A 22,328-nucleotide genomic window follows, 5' to 3' on the forward strand; every position below is an offset into this window, starting at 1 on the left:
AACTCACCCCTCCCGGTAACAGTGTGGAGAAAGGGACGGGCTGAGGAATGTGACCCTCCACCGTTTGTACCGTCGCGCCGCCAGAGAGAACGGCGGGGGCAAATAGGGACTCGCGCAGACTCAGACCGCACAGGAAGTATCGCGGAGACGGAAGGGGTGTCTCCAGACCACTCCCCGCCCCGCTCCAGACACCCGCACTCACATAGCCCAACCACTGGTTCAGGCTGTGACCTTGGAATTCCACTACATCACGAAGTTACCTAGATCTATCAGTGCCCATGACAGGGGGACATTGCGCGGCGCGGTAGTTGGCGCGGGCGGCTCGAGCACGGAGGGTGAGATTGTCACCCTCCGCGGGCACAGACTTAGTCATGGTATCCACGCGAAGGAGAGCAAGGATGTCTGCCCCTGCCAGGAAGGATGCTGAAACCCCGACTGAGTGCCGAGGCAGCCGTGCAGCTGTCCGAACCTCTGGCTGTGTAGAGTGCATGAGCCTTTCCCCGGCATCGTGGGGAAAGCAGCAGTGAGAACAGCTGTGTGAGGTGTGAGCAGGTAGACGACCTGCTCCGACTTGTGATGAGGCTACAGGATGAAATACGTGGGTTAAAAACTGTCATGGGGGACAAACAGGAAAACCACAGTTCACCCACGCACTGACACGTTATTCCAAAGGAAAGAACAGAAAACCCAAGGCAGTCTGTATCACATCAGGTCGAGGGGAAAAAGAATTGCAAGGCTGGAGGCAAGAACACAAAGGAAAAGAGCAGATGGAGACAAGTTTGTGCTTGAAGCCGAATACAAAAACCCTCCTTGCTTTCTCCAGCGACCCCCCACCGTCCTCCCACCCTCTGCCGGGTGCCCCTCTACAGCAGCTATGGGGCCCATCTGTGGCTGATAACAATCCACTCAGTCTGGACAAACGAATGAAACCAAACCACAAAAAGCCTTTCCCCAAAATCGAGACTACGCCGTTGAAGAATAAGAGATGGATAGTAGTTGTAGGTGATTCCTCCTTGCAGGGAACTGAACATCCAAAATGCTGAGCAGACCCCCTTCTTTGAGAAATCTGCTGCCTTCCTGGGGCTTGAGAAAGAGGTGCCGCCAGGAAACCACCTTGACTGGTACAGCCATCAGACCATAACTCCTTAATGCTTTTCCATAGACGGAGAGACAAAGCAGGGGTGGGCAGTGGTAGGACAAGGGGGAATGGGTTTCAACTGGGACAGGGGAGGTTTAGGTTGGATGTTAGGAAGAAGTTCTTCACCCAGAGGATGGTGACGCACTGGAACGGGTTGCCCAAGGAGGTTGCGGATGCCCCATCCCTGGAGGCATTCAAGGCCAGGCTGGATGTGGCTCTGGGCAGCCTGGTCCGGTGGTTGGCGACCCTGCACATAGCAGGGTGTTGAGACTCAATGATCATTGCGGTCCTTTTCAATCCAGGCCATTCTATGATTCTATGAAGCAGCTACATTTGTATCAAAGGCTATCAAAAGGGAGTTCAGGGCCTTGGAACAACAGCTGAAGGAACTGTCTCCTGTCTTGGGTGAGGACATGGAAACAAATCAAAGGATCTTATCCTTACATACATGGCTTGGTCACTGGTGCCATCGTCAGAACTCTGGTTTTTATTTTGGCAACCAAATGGCCTATATGGCACCAGGTTTGTGGGCACCAGGTGAGGTTTGCCTTTTTCAGAGGGGGAGAAGGGTCCTTGGGGCAAAACTAGAGGGCTCATTGGGATGGTTTTAAACTGGACCTGAATTGGGATGGGGGGGATAGAGAGCCTTCCCGTGATAAGGTGTGGGATGGCATAGCTAGATGAGAGGGACAGGGTACAAGCAAGGGGCTTGAAGGACCTGTTGCCCTGAGTGGCGCTGGCAACACTGCAGCACATATGAAATCCTGTGGTGATGAGGCGGTGGCAGCTGGGGCAATAGGAGAAGGCAGAGGGGAAAATCAAGGGGAATACTTCAAGGAATTAAGGAGTTATCCTTTCAGGACTTGACAAGACCAGCTGCCCAGCTGAAGTGCCACCACACCAATGCACACAGCCTGGGAAACAAACAGGAGATGCTGGAATCTACTGGGCTACTAGAAAACCACAATGTAGTTGCCATCACTGAAACCTGGTGGAATGGTTCCTATGACTGGAGTGTGCCTGTTGACTGCTACGAGCTCTTCAGAAGGGACAGACGAGGAAGGAGGGGAGGTAGTGTTGCTATCTACATCATGAACGCAATAGAACCTGAAGACTTGTCCCTAAAGTATAGTCATGAGCAAGTCAAAAGCCTGTGGGTGATGGTTAGAGACCTAGGCAGCAAGGGAAGCCTTGTGATCAGCGTCTACTACACGTCACCCAGTCAAGCAGAGCCTGTCAACCTCCAGCTCCAGGGGGCATCGCAATCGCAAGCACTCATCCTGCTGGAGGACTTCAACAAAGACGCAGTTCTTCCCATTATCTAAACATACTGCAGGGCTGCTTTTCAGTGAATTCTAACAAGCTTAACAATAGCATTACAGTTGGTATCAAAAGTAGGATCAGAATTTGTTCAGAGGTGGAAAGGGGAAAAGAGCAGAGAACAAGCAGAAGACACAGAGAGGAAACCACTACTTAAGTGGACAGAGCTGGAGGTCAAAAGTGGAAAAATAGTTCTACTGGTACACAGTGGACTGTGTGTTCAGGGGTCAGGTCTCCACTTGTATGGAGAGAGGTTTGCGTTGTGCTGCTCCAGCCTTCGTGTCACAGTGTATCTTGCTTAGCGCAGAAATAAGTGCCTGAGTCATTGAGTAGGACGTGATCTATCGCCATTGATAAGGAGTTCCCCTTAGTCCCACTGCTTTGGAAGCGGCTTTTGAATTCTTCCTCAAACTCTGCTTTGCTACCTACCACTGAACGAACAATCAGCTGCAAAGTGGCGTTCTTCCCCACTGGCAGCTTGTACCAGAACATGGTCGGGATTACACTCTCTTTGTGTGAACAGTTCAGAGTCAGGGAGTCTCCCAGTCGGACAATCATGTCTGGGGTTTGCTGAAGAGCCCAGCCTAGAAAAGGAAAGAAGAAAAGAAGCTGAGAGGAATGGACTGAGTTGAAAGAGACACAGAGACACATCCTTGAATTTATAGATGGGATGCCAGCATGTTGGACGCTGTCCTATTTCTCTGGAAGGGACAGATAGGAGACAGAAAAAAACAATTTCAAATGTACTACTAGTATTTTTTTTTCTTACATATAGTTTTTTAAATAATAACTTCACCACCCTTGGTTGAAGTTTTAAAATGTGACAGAAAAAAAAAAAAATGTGTAGACTGGCAGATCTTTTTGAGTAAGAGACTGAGGAAAATTTCACCTCATTCATTGCTCATCCTCCCCAGGGAGCCCTGGGGAATGGAGCATTACCAACAACTGAACACATTGTTGAAGCACCAGCAGAAGGCTTGTCAAGGGAGAACAAAATTTACATACCTACATGGGCCAGCAAGGCCGTAAGAAACCAGCAGGGAAACATGGGAAAAGTTTTATCTTCTTCAGCTGACCTGCCTGTGGTGCCAGCACTGACCTCGGAGCTCTGTTGTGTGAGGAGGAAACACTGAGGAAGGAAGAAATGCATGATGTTGGAGTGGGCAGGACTGTGTGAGACCGCCCAGAGAGCAGTTGGTTAGAAAGCAGATGGTTGGCTGGGAATTGTGTGAAATACAGACAGTAGTAGGTGGTACAAACCCTGCACAGCTGGCTTTACGTGTGTGTATGTGTATGTGCGCAGTCACAGGAACGTGTGGGGACGGGATGGGAGCCTGAGTTTGAGACAAGGCATAGGGATGCTTTGGGGTTTTCCTCTCTTCCTCTTGAAACAGCTGAGATCTTCACAAAAGAGGTATTATGCAAAAAAAATTACAGAGAAACGGGGCTCTGTTGTTCTCTTCTGTGCCCCACATCTAAGTTCCTGAAATTTCAACGATCCTGACCACAGACATTACAGCGCTGGATCTTCTCTGGTTGGGCCCATGCAGTTCATGCCACGTTCGTGCTTTGTTCATCATTCGGCCTGCCCTGGGCTGTCAATGGCTTCTGTGTGAGAGTCATCAGCTACTCTGCAGGAGTGTAGAAGAGCACCTCCCTCCTTCTACCTTCCCGCTGCCGACAGCAGGGTCACTGACTGCAGTCTGTCTCGTTCAGTAAGCACTTGGAGACTATTAGAGCGTACTGGTACTTGACACTGAGAGGAAGGGCATTTGCTTCACAGGGACTGCAAGCATTTGGGTGGAAGAAGTAAACAGTCAGTGGAGGTGGTGAGGGGGCATCCGTCTTGTATGAGAGGTGAGGACAGAGTCTGAGGAGACAGCAAGGGTGACTCAGAAAAACTGCAAGGGAAGAGAAAGGTACATCCTCCCTTGGTGCAGGCAGGAATGTGAGTGATGAATTTGGCAGCTCCTTGGATAATGGTTGTTTGTCAAACACACTAGCATTTAACAAACTCAGCATCATAAGCATTTTTAGGAAATCAGCGGGAGGAATGCGACGACCATAGTAGATGATCAGCAAATCTCGTTTATTCTTTCAGCTGCGTGTACATTTATAGTGTGGATAATAGGCTCATACATATTGCTAAAGTGGAGCTCAGGATTGGCTCGCTAGTCAGTGTCAACTACGCCTATCTTTGTGCTCTGAGGTTATCTCTCAGCAAACACTCTCTTACAGACTTCTCAAAACACTGTTGCCGGCTATCTCCATCGGCATCCTGTTTTGTTCCTAGTTCTCATACCTGACCTTGCGCGTAACAAGGTTGCTTAACCAGATGCACAGTGTCTGCATGGCTTTTCTCAGTCAGCCAGTCATCAATAAATCTCTCCACATTTCCCCCGTTTTCTTTTTGTACGAGCCAGGTTGTATGAATTCCATCTTGAACCATCTTTTGCTAGCATTACAGTAAACAAAGCATGATTTTCAGCATACCAATCACTATCTATAAGAATACACTAGATTTATGTTACACACTTCTACAAAGCATTCCTTGTCAGTAAACTAACAGTAAAGACTACACAGCACACCAGTATTAACTACAGTTTCAATATCCCGATGAATAAAATACCACAGTCCCCACTCTGGATCAATCACTGTACCCGATCCCCACATTTAGTGCGCTTCTGAATCTCGTAACCGCCAATTGCTCCTGGCAGTTCCCAGTGTCCAAGAGACCTTTCTGATGAGATTTTTTCTGCAATCTGCTAAGGGAATTCCAGTCGCAGCTCGGGAGTCACGGCACTGTGTATGATGTCTTGCACACCATGCGGCTATTGCTCGCCGGAGTCGCTGTTGTTGTCATCAAGTTGAGATGGATTACTAATGTTTGGGGTTGGCTTAGTCCATTTACTGGGAACCCATAATGGGCCAGATCCTGTGGAAACACAACTTTTTCCTGGGAGCCTCCCATGATGTTTATAAAATTCTTATTGATTCCTAATTCCCTCAAAGTTTCCACAAACCCTTAACACCGTATAGTGATATTGTTCAGTTATAAACACTTGGGAACAGATCTCACAGAAGCTTGTCCACGTTCCCTTACACGCTTCCATGCAATTGGATCACAGTACTAGATAAACAGGCTGACACTCATTCCCTGAAAGGAACGCGTCTCACTCACACCACACCCACTCTGACATTTAGAACAAAAAACGTGGTTTATACATAATACACAATGCTGACGACATATTTTAGCTTGAATCTTAATAACGCTAGTACATTAGTCAATTAGTTGCAAGTCCTACCCCAGCCGGCAACCTAACCTGTGAGCTCACGTACCTTGGGGGGCGAGCAGGCACGCTCCTTCATACCCTGCGTAGGACGTCTCCTCACGCCTTACGGGCACCCCCTTTTCTATACACATACCTGATACACCAATGGATGGTCCTTGTCTGTCCCTGCAGTGATCGGGTGAGGAAGGGAGACCTTCCAAGAAATCTTGGGGCGCGCCAAAGGTGTCCCCTCTCTCAACCGATCCCGCAGCCGAACAGAGCGGATCTATTCTCGTTGCAAAATTGAGTTGCGGAAATCAGACCCTATATCTGGTGAGGATATAGAGCAGGCATGTGTCAATTGATGTCTATTGATAGTGCAAGGGGGATCACTCCACCTAACTTGCACACCGTCAGGAGAAATTGTGCTATAGATATAGGTCAAACTAATACATAATCAATAGTTGCCAGGAATTCAGATACATTTTCATTACGTTCCTGAAAGACACATTTTCATGCAGTATAATGAGACAGAAGAACAGAGGGCAGTGTTGGTGCAGTTCTCATAATTTGCAGTTGCTTGCAGCTTGTCTTACAGCACCTGGCACAGCGGTCTCTATCACAGCTCTGCATTCCTTTCGCCTACTCCCATCATTGTTCTGTGTGAGACAGTGATCCGTAGCAGCTGTTTTACTTGCACTGACCCAGGGGGAGAAAAACATGACCTCACTGGGTCAGCCGTCCATCCACAATTTCCCTGTTCTACTATTGCCTGGCCTGTGGGCGAGTTTGGGATACCCGTACTGTGTTTTACTCCCCATGTTTGCAGAAACTCCCCAAGCCTACGACTAGTGTAGGCTGGGCCATTGTCTGTTTTTATTTGTAGTGATATACCCATAACTGCAAAGCAACAACTGAGATGCCTTTCTACATACATAGCCTTTTCTCCAGGTTGAGCGGTAGCCCTCATAAAATGACTATATGTACCTATAGACACGTGTACATATTTCAGCTGCCCGAACTCACCCACATGCGTCACATTCATCTGCCTATTTTCATTAGCTTTAAGTCCCCTGGGGTTAACTCCTAGCCCGAGACCCATACCGCCATTAAGGTGGCTGCACACTGGGCACGATCTAACAATTGCCTTAGCGTCCTCATATGTTATCTGATATTCCCTTCTTAGCCCCTTGGCATTCTGGTGAAATATAGAGTGCGCCTCTCGGGCCAGGACATGCTGGGAGACTAAAGGTCTCTGTGCCAGCGACACCAAGCGATCGGCTCTCGCATTTCCCTCTCCCAAGTCTATCTCCCATTTATGACCTCGAACATGTATTACTGCATATGAGTGCTCCCTAATTCTGATTGCTCTCTGCAACTGCACGAACAGCTCGTACAGCCGCCGATTCTGCACTTCCTTTATGTAGGCCTCCTCTATTCGGTGGCATACTCCAGCTACATAAAGGGAGTCGGTGACCACATTAAGGGGGTCGATTAAGTTCATCATGGCCCATACAACAGCCACCAGCTCTAATGTTTGCAATGAGTCCTTATCATCGGCTGCAATGAGGTGATGTCTCCAGGAGCCACCCTGCTGCCAGGTCACTGCTGCTGTTCTAGACTTCCATCCCGTGTCCGTGTAAGCCGTGATTGCGTTCTGCAAGGGCGTCTCGTGCTGCTTTGGTATCCGGAGCCAACTCCATCTGACCAATCCAATGTAGCGGCACGTTGGGAATCTTTTCCATTGAAACTGTACTTCCAGCTCGTAAGAGAGCGTCCTGTAACTCTGGACTATGCTGCACATACCATGTCAGAGTGTCCTTCTGCATTGGCAGCTGTACACACACAGGCTCCATACCTGTGATTTGCAGGGTACGTTCTCGCCCTTTCTTAATCACTTCTGCCAGGAGCTCAGTTTTTTGAAGAAGTGTTTTTGATCGCTGCAGTGAGGGACAGATCCACTCTAGTACCCATACCTCCCCCGTTTTCTTTTTAGATTGTGCCAACGCTCCTAAAAGGTACTTTGGTCCATACCATACCATAACCTGTATGGGGAGGTCAGGGTCACGTCTCCGAACACTGCCGTGTATAATGCAGTCCATAATCTGTTGTAGTAGACGTTTGTGCTGCGTTGTCACCGTTACAGGCTGGGCTGGGTCAGTGCCCCATAACAAAGGTCGCAACGACTCTAAGAGTTCGTTTGGGATGCCCACCACAGGGCACAGCCACTGTAAGTCCCCCAGTAACCTTTGGGCATCGTGTAGAGTCTCTATTTTAGTATTCAGTTGCAGTTTCTGTGGGGTTACTATCGTGTTAGTCAGTGTCCATCCTAAGTACTTCCGGGGCGCAGAGAGTTGTACCTTTTCAGGGGCAATCATAAGTCCTTCCCTATTTAGGGTCTTTTCTATTTGCCAAATTCGTTCCTGTGTGAAGGCCTCTGGCTGGGCAAAAAGGATGTCATCCATGTAATGATAAATGACCATTTGTTTCCATTCTCGCCGGAGTGGTTGTAGAGCATGATCGACATATAGTTGACATAGCGTGGGGCTATTTTTCATCCCCTGAGGTAATACTGTGCATTCAAATCGTTGATCAGGGTGTTCTCGATTCAGTGCAGGCAATGTGAAGGCAAATCGTTTAGTGTCCTGAGAGTGCAGGGTAATAGTAAAGAAACAGTCCTTTAAGTCACTAATTAGTAATGGCCAATTGTAAGGTAGCATGGCAGGATTGGGCTGGCCAGGTTGAAGTGCCCCCAATTGAGAGAGCACATTGCAGCCAATTAAGCATTGAATGGTGGGGGGCAGGGGTGCCACCGAGACAGAGGTATGGACTACTTGTTCATCAAGGTGGATTTGCAGGGGAGGTGACTTTTTCGCTAAGGATAGTCTGCCTGTACCCGTCACTGTGGCTATGGCCGCTTGCAGTGGCCAATGAGGCGGCCAAATTTCTGGGCTCATTATGCTGCTATCAGCCCCTGTATCTAATAGACCTTGAAGTTTGATTTCTTCCTCTCTGTATTTAAGTGTCACTGTTTTTTTAGGTCGATCATGCAAATTTAGTGATAGCAATGTTAAGCCCCGTGAGGAGCCAAACCCTTGCTCCCCTGAGGAGACGATTGACACAGGGTTAAGGCTTTGGTCAATTGCTCTAGAGGTACTAACTGCGCTATCCGTTGCCCTTTCTCAATTTTTATTGGAGGAAACGGGGTGTATACCATAATCTGGATCTCGCCCTGAAAGTCCGCATCTATTACCCCAGGGAGGACAAAAAGTCCGAGCATCGATGCTGAAGAACGCCCCAATAGAAGGGTCCCAGCGGCGGTTCCATTTATCATTACTGGTCCCCTGATCCCTCTAGACACCCGCTCAGGTTTTGTGGTCATTAAGGTCATGGTCACTGCGGCTGCCAAGTCCAAGCCGAGGCTTCCTGGTGTGGCTGGTTGCAGGGCTGCTGCTGGCTGGAAACGGCTACTTGTGTCTGCGCGTGGCCGTCGTTTCTTTCTCGCGCTGGGCTGGGGGTTTCCCGACCGGCATCGGCAGGCATTGGTATTGTGGTTGTCCATACGACATGTCTGACACCATGAACCAGTGGCTTGACACTGACGACGCACATGTCCCATGCCACCACAGCGATAGCATTTGATGCGACCAGCAACAGGCGACCTCGGGCCTAAATTTGTTGTCGCAAACGCTTGTAAGGATGCAAGAGCTGCTAGCATTTGATTGTGAGAGGCTTCAGCCTGCGCCTTTAAACCTGCCCCTAACTCCTTAATAGCCTCAACCAGAAATGCTTGGGGCCCGACCGGCACGCTTGATAGCTTTTCCAGTGCCTCTTCAATAGTCCAATTACTCCTCAAAGTATTCAGAATACTACGTGCTGATGAATTACAATTTTGGAGCGCGCATTGTTTTAACATCACTCCTCTCATATACTCTGGCACCCCTGCCTTTTCAATAGCCCCGGCTACCTTATCTATGAATGCCCCAAAGTCCTCATCTCTACCTTGCCGGATCCCCATATAAAATGGCAATCCATCAGGCACCTTAATCTTGTCCATGGCCTGTCTAGCTAAATACATAGTTTCTCGACATTTATCTGGCCCTAATAATGCTTGGGCTTCTGTTCTGAAGAAAGGCCCTAGCCCTAAGAGTTCTTCGATAGTTACACCATGTAGTGGGTCTCCCAGCTGCCTAGCCTTTGAGACACTCTGATGGCACAGTTCTTGCCAATATGCATTAAACAACAGCTGTTGATGTTGTGAAAAGATCAATTTTGCTATTGCCCAACAATCGGATGGCAGCAATATCTGTGTACTCCAAATATAATCCAACATCTGCTTAGCTGGCTCGCTTTTTACCCCAAACTGACTAACTGTAGATCGTAGCTGTGATAATAATTTCCAATCTAAAGCTGTGATGGTGGCCTGCATCCTTCCCGCAGGATTAGAGGTATATATCACCGGAAACGCCATGTGCCGTACGGTCTCCACTGCGTCGTTATCCCCCGCCTCCATGCAGGCCCGTGCCAGCGCCGCTCAAGCTTCCTGCCTCTCCCGTGCAATGGCCTCCGCTAGGTCACTCTCTGCCCCAGGGATCGGCTCACTGCTCGGAGGGTTTATTGGGCCCATTGTAATAGGCGCAGGTGAACTACCCAGCACGGCCGTAACTAGGGGCGGGGGTGGGGCGCTTGGCTCCAAACATGCTAATGTGGCGTGCTCCGCGGCCTGCGGCAACACTAAGGTAGTCACTGCGGGGGGGCAACAGACAATCCGGCCACCCATTGTAATCCTTATTTCTCTCCTGTGCAGCACTGGCCTGTTCCGCTGCCTTCTTTTCTGCTTGGTGCTGCAACAGCTCATTGTGAACTGCTCGCCACAGTTTCCCGTATTTTTTTGCTGTCTTATCATCATCTAAAACTGCTTGCCAAATTGCATCCCCAAATTTACGCCATTCTGTAAGGTCATGTACTAAATGTGGGTTTTGAAAAAACCCTTTAGCATTGCCATAAGCTAATAACCCGGGGAGTTCCTTCTGTAAGTCTACTCCCTTAATTTGTCGTTTTCTCAGAAAACAAGTAAATAAATCATAAGCCACTTGCCTTTCCATCCCTTATCTGTCAGCGCGCGCTATTGCAGCCTTACAAGGTCTCGGCAGTCCGTATCGGCCAGGCTCTCCGATGAGGTCACCTAGGGCTCGGCACTCCTCTGGTTCCCGAGTGCTTTAGCCGTCCTCACTGCTTTAGGACCCGAACTCCTACGCCGTCCCACCGTAGTGCGCTGTTACTGGGTCAGTCGGGGTCACCGTTTGTAGGAAATCAGCGGGAGAAATGCGACGACCATAGTAGATGATCAGCAAATCTCGTTTATTCTTTCAGCTGCGTGTACATTTATAGTGTGGATAATAGGCTCATACATATTGCTAAAGTGGAGCTCAGGATTGGCTCGCTAGTCAGTGTCAACTACGCCTATCTTTGTGCTCTGAGGTTATCTCTCAGCAAACACTCTCTTACAGACTTCTCAAAACACTGTTGCCGGCTATCTCCATCGGCATCCTGTTTTGTTCCTAGTTCTCATACCTGACCTTGCACGTAACAAGGTTGCTTAAACAGATGCACAGTGTCTGCATGGCTTTTCTCAGTCAGCCAGTCATCAATAAATCTCTCCACAAGCATTAACACTCTTTCAGAGAATTTTGGGAGCTCTCACTGTTTGTGATCACTCTATTTGTGTTCACATACACTGTATCCACAAATATCAACTTCTACTGAGATTCTTTTGTGGCAAAAATCACTATCTGTAAAGTAAAAGCCACCGCATTTCTTAGATTGACACGATCCTTTAGATTAAATGGGTGAAATGCTTTCAAATAGAAATTGTGAGCATTCCACATTTAAACAAAGTATCTTAGGAGATGGAGGGCCACATAAAGTACTTTTCTCATATTCTGTTTTTGAAATTACTTCTGAATATTTTGTTTGAGAAAACACTCTATCATTCAGATAGAAAGAAGCACGTTGCTGAAGAAAATGCTTTTTTCTTTAAAAAAACTTAAGAAATGGATAGAAATGGCGTTTTTGTTTCAGTTTTTTTTTAATAGATGTAAAATATCTTTCAATCCACTACATACAACGTTCTGCTTCTGGATTCAGCCTGCTTTCTTAAAAATGGCACCAACAGCACAGAGAGATCTCAAGGGGTTACTATGAACAAGTGCTATGAGAAACCACCAATCTTCCGAAACGCAAGTATGTCTTTATTTTGAAAGTTGTTCTTTGAAATAATTAAAGAGAGCTCTATATCGTATGAAAGATTTATTATTAACTGTTATGTTATCTGTAATTACTATCAGTACCTTCTAATGTAGGATATCAGTACCTTCATTTGGATCTTCAAGGTTTCCACTGTTTGTTTTTTGTCCTGGAGAAAACCTTGGGTTAACGATATGCCATTTCAGAAGATGTATTTCTAGAAGTTCAAGTTGCCAGTCCACCAGTCTGGGATCGAGGCTGTGTCAAGATCATGAAATTCTTAGTGTTAGTCGCCTTTGTTGGTGTGGCTGGTGAGTGTATTTTTACTTTTATTTTTGTAATCTAAAATGAAACCTATTTCTGAGGAAACTTGTAGCGTAATCTGTCGTGAGAAATTGCAGTTGAGTTTACATTTGCAAAAGGCTTAAGGCAAAGCACTTCTACTTCTTTTGACTCCTAACTATCCGCCCAGAATAACTTATTTCACGAGTCATGAAGGCCTTCATGGTTCTTGACCGGGGAACGCTACAGTGCTTACCCAGGTTCAAAAAAGAAGACCATGTAAATTCATGAATCTTCCACTGAAAATGAATTACAAAGCACCTCTTACTCAAAAAATCCTGAAGCTGCTGTAAATTCTTTGCATATGGGAGAGTGTTCCAAGGAGATGTGACTGCAGACTTGTCTTGTACTTTCATTGCCTCCTATTGACTGCTACTACGGACAAGATCCTGGTACAGACAAACCTTTGGTCTTATCCAACAAGAACATTTGCATATTATTAAGTTCACTCTGGAAATAGCATCCAGGGCTTCAGACACAGACAGATGGTATGCCAATCTAAATTCAATCAGCTTATTTTAGGCAGAAGCAAACAAATGTGTGCTAGAGTTAACCATAACTGCTACTGTGCATTTTTGTAGAACCAGAGCCTATGCGTGAGATCTTTCAGTTAGCCACAGGGCCACGGAGTTCCTTATGCCAGATGTTAACATATGCTATTTCTTATTTTGCAGTTGCCTTCCCCATCAGTGATGAGGATGATGACAAGATTGTGGGAGGCTACAGCTGTGCAAGGAGTGCCGCACCCTACCAGGTGTCTCTGAATTCTGGATGTCACTTCTGTGGAGGCTGTCTCATCAGCCACACTCAGCTCCTACATCAACACAGTTCCTCTGCCTACCAGCTGTGTGACCGCTGGAACAACGTGCCTGATCTCTGGATGGGGCAACACACTCAGCAGTGGCTGTGAGTGCTGCGTGGGAATGTGTCTGAGGACACTGGACATAGTCTAAGACCTCACAATGAAGTCCAAACAGTGCAGGGTAAAGAACAGAGAAGTGCTGCAGGGCAAGCCTTTTTGAAGAATGATTTTAAATTATCAGTCTATGTAGGGCAACAATCATTTAGCTGCCCTGATGGCAAGGCTTTCTAAGATTTTTGATCCTGTTTTATTTTGTGAAGACGGAATCATTTATGTCACTCAAGTGCCCTTCACTCAGATGTGTGGCAATCTGGACATTTTGTGTCTTGGCACCATCAGCCGTGCAGTTCCAAGCACTAGTGACTTACTAGTTAGCTGAGTTCTGAGAATATTATAAAAACGTGTGAATGTGGATCTAAAACTGCTACAAAAGAGCTCCACTCTTTTCCACTGATGGTCAGAAGCATGGCTGGGGACCGCTGTCTAATTCTCTGGCCAAAACAAACCTGCACCGGAGATGGGGCTAGTTTGCCTGCGGCCCCAGATTTCTGCGTCATACGTACTGAAAGAGTAGTTCTTAGTTCCAAGCCTGCCAGCTGGTGACTTTCTAGATGCAGGGTAGAACAGAGGGCCCATGGGTAGAATTTGTTTCATCTAAACAAAGAGACTTACAGCTCGGAAACAAAATGAGGACTGCTAAAACACGGTGTCCAGCAATGACTTTTCTGTTAAGAAAGATGTTTTTTCCAGGCTCTAAAATTCTATCAGCTATGCCATCAAAAATTTCTCTCTTTTTTCTTGTAGCTCTGTATCCAGATGTCCTGCAGTGCCTGAATGCCCCTGTACTCTCCTCAAGCCAGTGCAGCAGTGCTTATCCTGGAAGAATTACCAGTAACATGATATGTATAGGATACCTGAATGGAGGAAAAGACTCCTGCCAGGTAAAACAACTGCCTCTCCTATCTGTACCTTTCCTGTCTTCTCCTAGTAGAGGATGAGATCATGTTAGAGATACTCAGTGGCATGTTTGAAACCATTTTTTTAACTAAAGTATGCTAGCTCTTGCACTTTGGGCTACCGAAAATGGAGACGTGCTGCACCAGAAAATAAACAATAATCGCAGAGGCTATAACCTAGGATGCAAATGTTAGTATTGGATCCAATGAGAATAAAATATCACCATACCAACATCCAGGAAGTCTGGAAAATGAACACACCTGGTAATTGCACTGCATGTTGTGTATGCTTGATTCTGTGGAAAAGTTTTGCAGAATAATGTGCCAGAAAAGGTTTCTGAGCACCTGCCAAGAACGGCACCCATGAAAAATAAGTAACTTACTACTGTCTGTGACGCCTTAGAAGTACGGCATGTTAGCATCAGGTACAGAATTGTAAGCAGAAATTATCTTTGTAAGAAAAAGTCTCCCTCTAGTATCTCAGTGGGTTCTGGGAATCATGGCTTACTGCTGATGCTGATAACATTTGCTGAGCATCTGTATCTTTATCTGTACAGGGGGATTCCGGTGGTCCAGTAGTCTGCAATGGTCAGCTTCAGGGTATTGTTTCCTGGGGCTTTGGATGTGCACAAAAAGGTTATCCTGGTGTTTACACTAAGGTTTGCAATTATGTTTCCTGGATTAAAACGACTATGTCTTCCAATTGAGACACTCATTTTACGTGACCTGCTTTTCCTCCTCCTCATTTCCTTCTGCTTTGGAATTGGATGTACACACCTTCACAAAAAATAAACATTTTCAGGCAGCCCTTCTTTGTGCAGTTCCTCCGGTTACTTCCATGGGTTATTACATGGGGAACACAGACAAGTAATATCACTATCTCTCTCTCTCTCTATTTATCTAATACTTGTAGTGTCTCTCAACTAGAAGAATCTTGGAACGCTTTCTAGCCTCAACTTCAGAAGTCCTTCAGCCAGTTATGTACAAGCATGCTGGAGGAGGAGATATTTTCTGTTTATAATCATATAGTCAAATGCTACACATCTACATAAAACAGCTGAAGGAGCGTGGTGAACTACAGAGGCAACACACTTCTATTACAGAAAACAGCAGGCAGCAAATCAAACGCTCCCGATCACCCCTAACCCACAGTCATATGACTGAACATTTCCTAGTGCAAAATCACTGAAAGCTCTACCTGGGGAATGAAGGCAAGTTCTTGCTAGGGCTTGTTCTCTTAATGTACCAGTACTGTGACCTACCAAGGCTATTTTACTAAATTGCTGGGGCTGCTGTCCATACCATTTTGCTCATTGGACATGCTGGGCTTTCTTAGTTTTCCTGGAACAGTCAAAAGAACAGAGGTGTTCCTGAGCTTTGGTTTTGCATCCTGTTGTCCCAGTCTGCCCCAAGAGAGTCCATGAAAAAACTGCCAAAGTTGCCCAGGAGCTGTGCAGTTGTCTCCCGGGGAAAAGAAAAAAAGAAAAAAGAAAAGAGAAAAAAGAAATGGGAGAGGAGAAAAGTGGGGCACAAAGGAACAAATGCCATTTTCAATTGGAGAGGTTTTTGCGTAGCTCCTTCAGATTCTTTGTTGTCGATATACCTCTTAGGTACGTAATAGGTGCCTGAGCCAGGAAAAAAGTACAATATACAAACAAGATCGGACCATAGCATGATTTCTCACTGCTCTGAAAGTCCTTGATGAATTCCTTCTCAGCATCTTCCTTTGTGGCTTTCTTTGTTCCTATAAAAATCATCCTTCCCTTCAGTCTGTTTGTACCAGGAGACAGAGTTCTTACCGGGGAGCTGTTGAAAGTCACAGGTTTTCCCTCCACGGCCAGTGTGAGTGGAGACTTAAATATCCTTGCCTGGTATTATCAGCCAAGAAGCAAATTTGTTACCTGATGTGCAATGAGCCAATTCCCACACACGCAAGAGAGAGATTTCTTTTTATTTGGGCCCAGATGCTGGAAAGTTGAATGCTTCCAGAAATCAAGGACAATAACGAAAATGTCTTCACTGTGTTTGTGCATTAAATTCCCATATATTCCATCTACCTAATACAGAAGGAACAACTACTACCTACGTATTAATAAGGTTAAACAACCGCGATAATCCATCCCCTTCTGGCCTCATTCCCAGCCAGCTGTTCTTGCATGGGGTTGTTCACGGGTCTTACATGACCTTCCGTGATTGTTGGGAGAATGCTCCTCTTTATCCTTCTATCCCTATATGGTCACCTTAGAACAAGCTGAACAGTTCTCCTCTGGCCGATACTCCAAGAGGAACAATTGTATTTGATAAATCTGATAACATAAGACATTCTGCTCGATCAAAGTATTTTGCATTTCTGTTGATTAAACACAGACAATATCCCCTTCTTTCTAAACAAAGACCTGTTTCTCCATATCATGTGTAGAACAAGCAAAGGCAATCACAGAGCCTTTATTTGAGAAATAGGCACAATAGGAAAAGATATCCAGAAGGAATTAACTCACCCCTCCCGGTAACAGTGTGGAGAAAGGGACGGGCTGAGGAATGTGACCCTTCACCGTTCATACCGTCGCGCCGCCAGAGACAACGGCGGGGGCAAATAGGGACTCGCGCAGACTCAGACCGCACAGGAAGTATCGCGGAGACGGAAGGGGTGGCTCCAGACCACTCCCTGCCCCACTCCAGACACCCACACACTCACGTAGCCCAACCATTGGTTCAGGCTGTTACCTTGGAATCACGGAGTTACCAAGATCTATCTGTGTCCATGACAGGAGGACAGCAGGCCCACAGGCCTGGAAAAGAAGGAAAGAGGGAAAAAAAAGCGTCAACAGTTCACAGGCTGTTCTGGTCTGGTCTCGTGACCAGAGGAGGAGTTATTAAGTAGCACTGAGGAGGAATGTTGATTTACTAAATACGATATCAGAATGCAAGATAACACAATAGAATGCAATTCAGTTGGAATCGAGGCCACCAAAATCAAATAAAATGAGAGAGAGCATGTCCAAATCGAAGGACCTACTCTAAAGCTGCAGGCAAAAAGCAGCAAGGCACCATATGCTTCTCAACGGTGAACAAAGAGACAGAGGCTCCTGAGTTGCCAGGAGCTCCACCTCTCTTCCTCTGGGCACAAAGTCCTCGGGGGAATGCAGGCCCTCCGCCCCTCCCCCTCCAAGAACCAGGCACCCAGAAAGAGTGGTCCATGGAGCTGCAACAATAACTCTTCAACTCCCGGTGCTTTACATGATGTTATGATGTGGAATACCGACAACTAAGAAGTCATAAAACCAGAACACTTCCCTCTGAGAGAGTTTAGAAATATCCACCAGGTTTCAGTACGTGTACTGTATTCAGTATGGAGGGATGAAAATGTTGGAGGACAGTGAAGAGGATGAGGAAGATGGGGGAAAATACACATTTCTATCTGTACACAGAGCACGTCCTTGACTACGAGGGATGAGCATGTTGAGAAGAGTAGTTGGGAAACAGTCTCTGTCCTCTGCCACTGTCTACTCCATTTCTCAATGCGTCCTGTAGGCAAGGAAGAAATTCCGCTTTCTCGATTATATGCCAGACTTGATATCCAAACTGTTGAAATGTTCTTATGGGCTCTCCCTTCTGATATGGTTGGAACATCGCTTATAGCCGTGATAGACCCTACCACGAAAAGGTAGCTTACAAAGCTGCTCCCTTTCTGTACGTGTACTGGGTCTGTCTGGAATGGAATTTGCCCCGTTGGAAGCCCGTGTAGTACTGTGCTTTGCACAGGTTGATATCACACCAGTGTATTACTCTCTAACTCCAGTGTGGTATTAGAAAGCGACATTATTTTAGTTTGCCATTATGTGCCGGACAAGTTGGCAAATCAAGCACAGGCTCTCAGAGTTCAGGTTCCACGTTTAAACAGTTAAGACATACAGATGCAATATGTTTCCCAGTAACACCATATATATAAATTCTTTTCCAAGAACTCATTAATAAACGCTTATGTCTCTGCAAGCACGTCCAGTGAGGCTGTATGACCAGCTACTTCATCCCCTTTATTTCAGCTTCACCTTCATCACAGTGACTTTTAGCTGACCTTCAGCTGTTTTCCCCCAATTTGGCGAATTTCTGTTGCTCGTTACGCCTTAAAGAACAACCTTTTATCTTGGTACACTACAACTCAAAACAATTAATATGAAATCCGAGCAAAAGTCCTTGCACTTGGTGGATACAAAGTGGCTTCCAGTACATACTATGTAGGTCAAAAGTAGACTGTTGTGGCTTTGGCGCTTCAGTGAAGCAAGGTTCATTCAAAACAAGACTGATCACGTACCAAGCAAACTGGAAAATTCTAGTACTAGCACACTTCAATTCTTTTTGCTAAACTAATACACTTAAATTAACATGTATTGATCCCTATTGCTAAACCAGCCTACATCATGCTAAGCAGTGCCTGCACAGCATCCAGGTGCCCTCTCAAGCTGGCCCCCAGCCCCTAACAAAGGCCAGTCTGCTGGCAGCGGGTGAGAAAGTGGTGGGGAGGGGGCTTAGCCAGGACAGCTGACCTAAACTGACCAAAGGGATATTCCGTGCTGTATGACATTATTATTATTATTATTTTTTAGCACAGACTTTGTGTGAGTCAGCTGCATGGCGGAAATTGGCACCAAGGGAGCCTTCACAGAAAGGTAAACATGGCGGAAAAAGCCGTCGCGAAGGGACGTCCCCGACGTTCGGCAGCACTGACGCGCTGCGGCGGAGCCGGGGGCGACAGCGGCCGAAGCCCCTGCGTGTACAAAACCTGCCGCTAGGGGGCGGCGCGAACGGGACGGGCAAACGGCGCGGCGGGTCAGAAGGGCGCGGCGCGGCAGTTGGCGCGGGCGGCTCGAGCACGGAGGGAGAGATTGCCACCGTCCGCGGGCACAGACTTAGTCATGGTATCCACGCGAAGGAGAGCAAGGATGTCTGCCCCTGCCAGGAAGGATGCTGAAACCCCGACTGAGTGCAGAGGCAGCAGTGCAGCTGTCCGAACCTCTGGCTGTGTAGAGTGCATGAGCCTTTCCCCGGCATCGTGGGGAAAGCAGCAGTCAGAACAGCTGTGCAAGGTGTGAGCAGGTAGACGACCTGCTCCGACTTGTGATGAGGCTACAGGATGAAATACGTGCGTTAAAAACTGTCGTGGGGGACAAACAGGAAAACCACAGTTCACCCACGCACTGGCACGTTATTCCAAAGGAAAGAACAGAAAACCCAAGGCAGTCTGTATCACATCAGGTCGAGGGGAAAAAAATTTGCAAGGCTGGAGGCAAGAACACAAAGGAAAAGAGCAGATGGAGACAAGTTTGTGCTTGAAGCCGAATACAAAAACCCTCCTTGCTTTCTCCAGCGACCCCCCCACCGTCCTCCCACCCTCCGCCGGGTGCCCCTCTACAGCAGCTATGGGGCCCATCTGTGACTGATAACAATCCACTCAGTCTGGACAAACTAATGAAACCAAACCACAAAAAGCCCTTCCCCCAAAAAAAGACTACGCCGTTGAAGGATAAGAGATGGATAGTAGTTGTAGGTGATTCCTCCCTGCAGGGAACTGAACATCCAAAATGCTGAGCAGACCCCCTTCTTCGAGAAATCTGCTGCCTTCCTGGGGCTTGAGAAAGAGGTGCCGCCAGGAAACCACCTTGACTGGTACAGCCATCAGACCATAACTCCTTAATGCTTTTCCATAGACAGAGAGACAAAGCAGGGGTGGGCAGTGGTAGGACAAGGGGGAATGGTTTTAAACTGGGACAGGGGAGGTTTAGGTTGGATATTTGGAAGAAGTTCTTCACCCAGAGGGTGGTGACGCACTGGAACGGGTTGCCCAAGGAGGTTGTGGATGCCCCATCCCTGGAGGCATTCAAGGCCAGGCTAGATGAGGCTCTGGGCAGCCTGGTCTGGTGGTTGGCGACCCTGCACGTAGCAGGGGGGTTGAGACTCGATGATCATTGCGGTCCTTTTCAATCCAGGCCATTCTATGATTCTATGAAGCAGCTACATTTGTATCAAAGGCTACCAAAAGGGAGTTCAGGGCCTTGGAACAACAGCTGAAGGAACTGTCTCATGTCTTGGGTGAGGACATGGAAACAAATCAAAGGATCTTATCCTTACATACATGGCTTGGTCACTGGTGCCATCGTCAGAACTCTGGTTTTTATTTTGGCAACCAAATGGCCTATATGGCACCAGGTTTGTGGGCACCAGGTGAGGTTTGCCTTTTTCAGAGGGGGAGAAGGGTCCTTGGGGAAAAACTAGAGGGCTCATTGGGATGGTTTTAAACTGGACCTGAATTGGGATGGGGGGGATAGAGAGCCTTCCCGTGATAAGGTGTGGGATGGCATAGCTAGATGAGAGGGACAGGGTACAAGCAAGGGGCTTGAAGGACCTGTTGCCCTGAGTGGCGCTGGCAACACTGCAGCACATATGAAATCCTGTGGTGATGAGGCGGTGGCAGCTGGGGCAATAGGAGAAGGCAGAGGGGAAAATCAAGGGGAATACTTCAAGGAATTAAGGAGTTATCCTTTCAGGACTTGACAAGACCAGCTGCCCAGCTGAAGTGCCTCCACACCAATGCACACAGCCTGGGAAACAAACAGGAGATGCTGGAATCTACAGGGGCTACTAGAAAACCACAATGTAGTTGCCATCACTGAAACCTGGTGGAATGATTCCTATGACTGGAGTGTGCCTGTTGACTGCTACGAGCTCTTCAGAAGGGACAGACGAGGAAGGAGGGGACGTAGTGTTGCTATCTACATCATGAATGCAATAGAACCTGAAGACTTGTCCCTAAAGTATAGTCATGAGCAAGTCAAAAGCCTATGGGTGATGGTTAGAGACCTAGGCAGCAAGGGAAGCCTTGTGATCAGCGTCTACTACAGGTCACCCAGTCAAGCAGAGCCTGTCAACCTCCAGCTCCAGGGGGCATCGCAATCGCAAGCACTCATCCTGCTGGAGGACTTCAACAAAGACGCAGTTCTTCCCATTATCTAAACAAACTGCAGGGCTGCTTTTCAGTGAGCGCTAACAAGCTTAACAATATCATTACAGTTGGTATCAAAAGTAGGATCAGAATTTGTTCAGAGGTGGAAAGGGGAAAAAAGCAGAGAACAAGCAGAAGACACAGAGAGGAAACCACTACTTAAGTGGACAGAGCTGGAGGTCAAAAGTGGAAAAATAGTTCTACTGGTACACAGTGGACTGTGTGTTCAGGGGTCAGGTCTCCACTTGTATGGAGAGAGGTTTGCGTTGTGCTGCTCCAGCCTTCGTGTCACAGTGTATCTTGCTTAGCGCAGAAATAAGTGCCTGAGTCATTGAGTAGGACGTGATCTATCGCCATTGATAAGGAGTTCCCCTTAGTCCCACTGCTTTGGAAGCGGCTTTTGAATTCTTCCTCAAACTCTGCTTTGTTACCTACCAATGAACGAACAATCAGCTGCAAAGTGGTGTTCTTCCCCACTGGCAGCTTGTACCAGAACATGTTCCAGTTTCCACTCTCTTTGTGTGAACAGTTCAGAGTCAGAGAGTCTCCCAGTCGGACAATCATGTCTGGGGTTTGCTGAAGAGCCCAGCCTAGAAAAGGAAAGAAGAAAAGAAGCTGTGAGGAATGGACTGAGTTGAAAGAGACACAAAGACACATCCTTGAATTAATAGATGGGATGCCAGCATGTTGGACGCTGTCCCATTTCTCTGGAAGGGACAGATAGGAGACAGAAAAAAACAATTTCAAATGTAGTAGTAGTATTTTTTTCTTACATATATTTTTTTTAAATACTAACTTCACCACCCTTGATTGAAGTTTTAAAATGATTCAGAAAAAAAAAATGTGTAGACCGGCAGAGCTTTTTGAGTAAGAGACTGAGGAAAATTTCACCTCATTCATTGCTCATCCTCCCCAGGGAGCCCTGGGGAATGGAGCATTACCAACAGCTGAACACATAGTTGAAGCACCAGCAGAAGGCTTGTCAAGGGAGAACAAAATTTACATACCTACATGGGCCAGCAAGGCCGTAAGAAACCAGCAGGGAAACATGGGAAAAGTTTTATCTTCTTCAGCTGATCTGCCTGTGGTGCCAGCACTGACCTAGGAGCTCTGTTGTGTGAGGAGGAAACATTGAGGAAGGAAGAAATGCATGATGTTGGAGTGGGCAGGACTGTGTGAGACCGCCCAGAGAGCA

General features: G+C 47.1%; 1 pseudogene and 2 gene segments (V, D, J or C); 1 reads left to right on the forward strand and 2 right to left on the reverse strand.

The window, feature by feature from the left end:
- Positions 1 to 2,484: 2,484 nt before the first annotated feature.
- On the reverse strand, positions 2,485 to 4,166 carry LOC107049836. The segment is given in 2 exon segments: positions 2,485 to 3,042; positions 3,464 to 4,166. Coding segments are annotated over 2 exon segments (447 nt in total).
- An 8,053-nt stretch (positions 4,167 to 12,219) lies between these two features.
- On the forward strand, positions 12,220 to 15,622 carry LOC121106486 (annotated as a pseudogene). The gene is made up of 4 exons (XR_005841489.2): positions 12,220 to 12,287; positions 12,993 to 13,224; positions 13,985 to 14,121; positions 14,694 to 15,622. The product of XR_005841489.2 is annotated as a trypsin I-P1-like, transcript variant X1 (transcript).
- A 5,594-nt stretch (positions 15,623 to 21,216) lies between these two features.
- On the reverse strand, positions 21,217 to 22,252 carry LOC121107407. The segment is given in 2 exon segments: positions 21,217 to 21,723; positions 22,141 to 22,252. Coding segments are annotated over 2 exon segments (345 nt in total).
- Positions 22,253 to 22,328: the final 76 nt, after the last annotated feature.

This window comes from Gallus gallus, chromosome 1, assembly GCF_016699485.2.
Source record: "Gallus gallus isolate bGalGal1 chromosome 1, bGalGal1.mat.broiler.GRCg7b, whole genome shotgun sequence".
Classification (NCBI taxonomy): Eukaryota; Metazoa; Chordata; class Aves; order Galliformes; family Phasianidae; genus Gallus; species Gallus gallus.